Here is a 4,420-nt window from a genome sequence, read left to right on the forward strand (position 1 = left end):
AGTCACAAACACAATTCCTTGGGTCTAAAATAGATGTTGTTCTCCCAATGCACCGAGTGAAGCCGGGTTCCTATCCTTGCACTGGTGTTGTACTCTGTGTTATACTGTATATGGTCGCTTCACTTTTGCTGGTTTGGGGGGCAGGGGGGGGTGTTATCGGCTCTAAAAACAAGTATTGGCTTCAGTAACTGTCACTCTAGGTCGGCCTATCCATCCTGGACCTAGGTGGAAACTCCTTGATGTCACTGGAGGGTACATCTTGAAGTGACCGATCGACTTCACACCTGGTGGTGAAATGGGGGCCCCTAGTATGTCCTATGACCACAATAACTACCTTGAAAAGGGAAACCCTGTTCATTTTGTTACTTGTGCTGTTATTCATTGTATTAAAGTATGCTCTAAGCTATGACTGTACACTCCTTTGAGTTGTGTGCGAACTCTAAACACATTTTCATTTCAAACTGACACAGTTGCGTGTCTGACGCAATCCACACCGGCTAACTCTGGCTTCATCCATTGTGTTCAACATTCCCCGTCGGCCTGAAATCCATCCATCCATTCTCTCTCCCTCTCTCGGTCACTGTCTCTCTCTCTCCCTCTCTCTCCCTCTCTCGGTCACACACTCTCTCTCTCTCTCTCTATTTCCCTGTGTCTGTCTGTCTGTCGCTCTCTCTCTGTCTCTATGTCCTTCTCCCTCTCTCCCCCAACCTCTAGCTCTGCAATGTACGGCTTAATGTAATCACAGAACCCAGCCGACTGCCAGCAGCAGGAGACGGGCCGCTGGGCCAGACAAACAGGTATTCTTAACGGGCTGCATTAGCCCAAACACACCATCTGTCTTCCCCTCGTAATGGGAGACAGTGGATTAAAAGCAGAGGCCGGTGTTTCCCTGCTAAGTGGGCCACTTATTGTTTATTTGGATTTCATTACCGGGGGGGGGGGGGGGAAGGAACACCTTAGGTTACCTCAGAGTGAATCCAGACCGGGACCAACGAATAAGAATATTTCCATAATCATGGAACAATACAGGACAGATGCTTGATGCTCTTTAGAATCAGCAAAAAAGTTTGAGGTAGACATTGTTTGTTGCATGGCTTTATAAGCGTTGTTAATGAGATGACTTTAATAGTTGTGTTATGTTGGAGAGACCACTAATATCACTTAGATGATTACTGATAAGTGTCATTGGGTATTTTTACAAGGCAATCTGGTCTATGGAAGCCAATGTATGACATGTAAGGCTAATCCTGTTGGATTGAGTCACTGGCTCCATCCATTCCCATTAGTTCAGTGACATTTAAACCGACTGCATGTATACACAACCAGCATCACCAGCATGCAGTATCTAACGTCAATACACCTTATCAGTCTGTACACACGCTCTACACCAGACGTGTGTCTGATCTACTTTTTGAGTTATATTTAGAACGTTTAAAAGTAAATAACTTAACTTTTTGGAGATAAAAGCGTTGCCCGTAACACCAACACGTTTCAGACTGGATGCTAGTTTGGCCGGGGAGTCCCCTTGGATATCACGTGTTATGACAAGCAGGGAAAGAATGAATTGTACACAAAGTCTCTTTCGAACCGGCTCTTTTTTATTATTTTATTAGATTTTATTTTGTCTACTTAAAAAAAAAAAAGTTTGTGAAGGGCCAATATTTCATTGCACTTTTTTTTCACTATGCTTACATAAAAAAATTACATGCAGTGAAAACAAGGTACGACAAGTGACACAACGCAATAAATTAGCATATCATTTACATTTGAAAAAAAAAAAATGTAACAGTGTACCAACATTAATACTGAATATAAAATATACGCAAACTAATCACATATTGCTTTTCGCATCTCTCTTTTGCACTTAAAGTACAGCTATAATAATCAATGTGACATTCAAACATCCCCAAGTTCACAGCAATGAGTACCAGTTTGATTGAGTGTCAACGTGTTTTTCCAGAAGGTTTCGGAGTAGACGCACCGAGGCTTCATCGCCATGATGAAGCCCCCGTGTATTTAATTCAGTCTCAAAAAGTCTTCTTCGAATTCATTGTCTTTTTAATAATTTCCTCGATTCATGGTTTGATAAGGGGACAAATGACACCTTGCAATAATATTTTTTTCTTTACACTGAAGGTGGCTACGGAATTAAAGTAGCAGTAGCAGCAGCAGCAGAAAATGTAAGTGAGACTTGTTTGTTGCAACAGTTTTAGAAGATGATTTGACACTGAGACTGGGTTGCTCGGTCTCCTCAGTCGTCTCGTTCAGCGCTTTTTAGCGTTGTCCCTCGAGAGTACAATATCGTCTGCATATAGACGACTTAATCCCAAATTTCCATAGGTGTCCCCTCCGCTCAACCAGTTATGACATATGACATTATGTCACGGGTCTAGAAATCAATCCTACAACGTTTTAACCCCCCCCCCCCTACCCCCAACAACAAACTTGGGCCAAAGTCCTCGTATCGTTAGCACCCCCAAAATAAAACCGACCAATAAAATTGACACATGGAAAATTCCCAGTGTGAGTTAAAAAATATATATGAGAAAGAATTTTACAAAACAATAACATGACCAGCATTGAAACCATAACAGAAAAAACATTAGGAAATGATGTCGTCCGTCTCATTGTTTGCTCTATGGAATAGCACCAGAAGACTATGAGACGACCATTAGAAGACCATGAGACGGCTGGATGCCCTCAAGAGGAAGGTGGGAAGGTAAACACGACGCTCCGTAGGAACACATGAGCAGGAAGCACCGTTCAGTTGGCTGTTTGTTTTTCACTTGGAAGAGAAGATGGTACAGAAGAGAAGAAGGCTGGAAGAATCAATGATCAAGAGTAGGAACAGGTACTTGGAGTCTGGAAACCGACTTGAACTTGAGTGTGTGGGTTTGTGTGCGCGTGTGCGTCTGTGTGTCTGTAAATCCTGAACATATAACAAAGCTTTGTTTTTTTACGGGCTGTTGAATGCTTATATGTCCTAATCGATTCAATGTTGCAACCATGGGACACTTTCCAACTACACAACACGTGTGCGTACGGCTTTCTGCCTTGCAATTCCAATGCCAATAAGCAGACCACAGCACCGGCCGTTGGCAGTGGAATAACAACAATATGGTCCTTCAAAATATATCCTTCAAAAAACGCCCTCTCCTCCCCTTCTTCCCTCTGCCTCCCCACTCTTCCTCTGCAGGGATGGTTGGTAAAGGCTTGGTGGGTAACAGTCAGTGTTTGGCATGGCCTAGGCACCGTGTGACAAGGACTTCTCGGTAAACCAGAGGAACTGACCAAGCCTGCTCTGGACTCACGTTAATGACACTGTCCGGAAAGAAGGCACCCTTATGTGGGATGAAAACAAAACGAAAGCATTATAACAACGGCAAACACAACACAACGACAACGAGGAGAAACCCTTGTGAAATCATCTATTTGACCGATTTGTGGTCCTTGGTTAATGTTATATTCTATAGTATACGAACCCTTTGCAATTAGTAAAAAAAGAAGAGTTACAGTATGTGAAAGGGTTTGTAAATAAGTACAGTATGTAACATGTGCATTCATTCCAGCACAAAATTTAATACGAATGCAATCGCATTACACACACACACACACACACACAAACACACAGTTTCCGACAGTAGGCTACTTTCAGGACACAAGTACATGATGCACAAACAATGATGAAAAAACAAAACCAAAACCATGACTTAGAATTGTATAATAAATATACAGTACGCTGATGTGTGTGTGTGTATGTGTGTGTGTGTGTGTGTGTGTGTGTGAGAGAGAAACATTTTGAATTGTAACATACGTATTTCTCTAACTTGTTGAAATATTACAACTGAAAAAGTGCACCGAAAAAACATTATCAGGCGACGTAACCGACAGCAACACTGCCGTGGCGAGAACGATGAAGTCCGATGTAAAGGTGGTAGAATCTTCTAGAACAGTTCCTAAGGGCCATCCTCCGTGTGACGTGTCCAGCACTTTGGATTCATAAAAACAAGACGATGGAAGACCAACACTTATACCGATAATTATTATTATAATAAAATAACAATACTAACATTAATCTTCCGAATTACACTTCACAGAAGTGAAAATAAAATAAGAATACAAAAAATGAAAAAAAAAAAACGTTTGTGTCAGCATTCTGGCTGAGCAGTGGTTTGGGGTTCCAACATGGAGGGCACAGGGAGGTGTGGGAAAGGTCAATCTGTACTCTCTCTCCCTCTCCCCACAGTGTACATTTCCCTGTCTCTCGCCCTCTCTAAATGCCAGTCTGCTCTTTTAGTCTTCCTCCCATTGCTTTCCCCCGCCTGTCCTCCATCTTAGTTTTTGTCCTCTGTGGCTTTTCCGTCCGTCCGTCCGTCCCTCCTCAGTGCCCTTGACAGGTCTTGCAGCACATCTGTCTGAA

General features: G+C 42.6%; 1 protein-coding gene across 1 annotated transcript in view; it reads right to left on the reverse strand.

Moving 5' to 3' along the window:
• Window positions 1–2,440: 2,440 nt before the first annotated feature.
• The window catches only part of adamts6 (ADAM metallopeptidase with thrombospondin type 1 motif, 6), a 38,118-nt gene continuing 36,138 nt past the window's right edge, over window positions 2,441–4,420 (reverse strand). Inside the window, exon 23 of the mRNA XM_056578980.1 lies at window positions 2,441–4,420. This exon is cut by the window's right edge and continues 71 nt beyond it. Coding sequence (XP_056434955.1) covers window positions 4,382–4,420 — 39 coding nt within the window. The 3' untranslated portion in view covers window positions 2,441–4,381.

This window comes from Gadus chalcogrammus, chromosome 19 (genome assembly GCF_026213295.1).
Source record: "Gadus chalcogrammus isolate NIFS_2021 chromosome 19, NIFS_Gcha_1.0, whole genome shotgun sequence".
NCBI lineage: Eukaryota > Metazoa > Chordata > Actinopteri > Gadiformes > Gadidae > Gadus > Gadus chalcogrammus.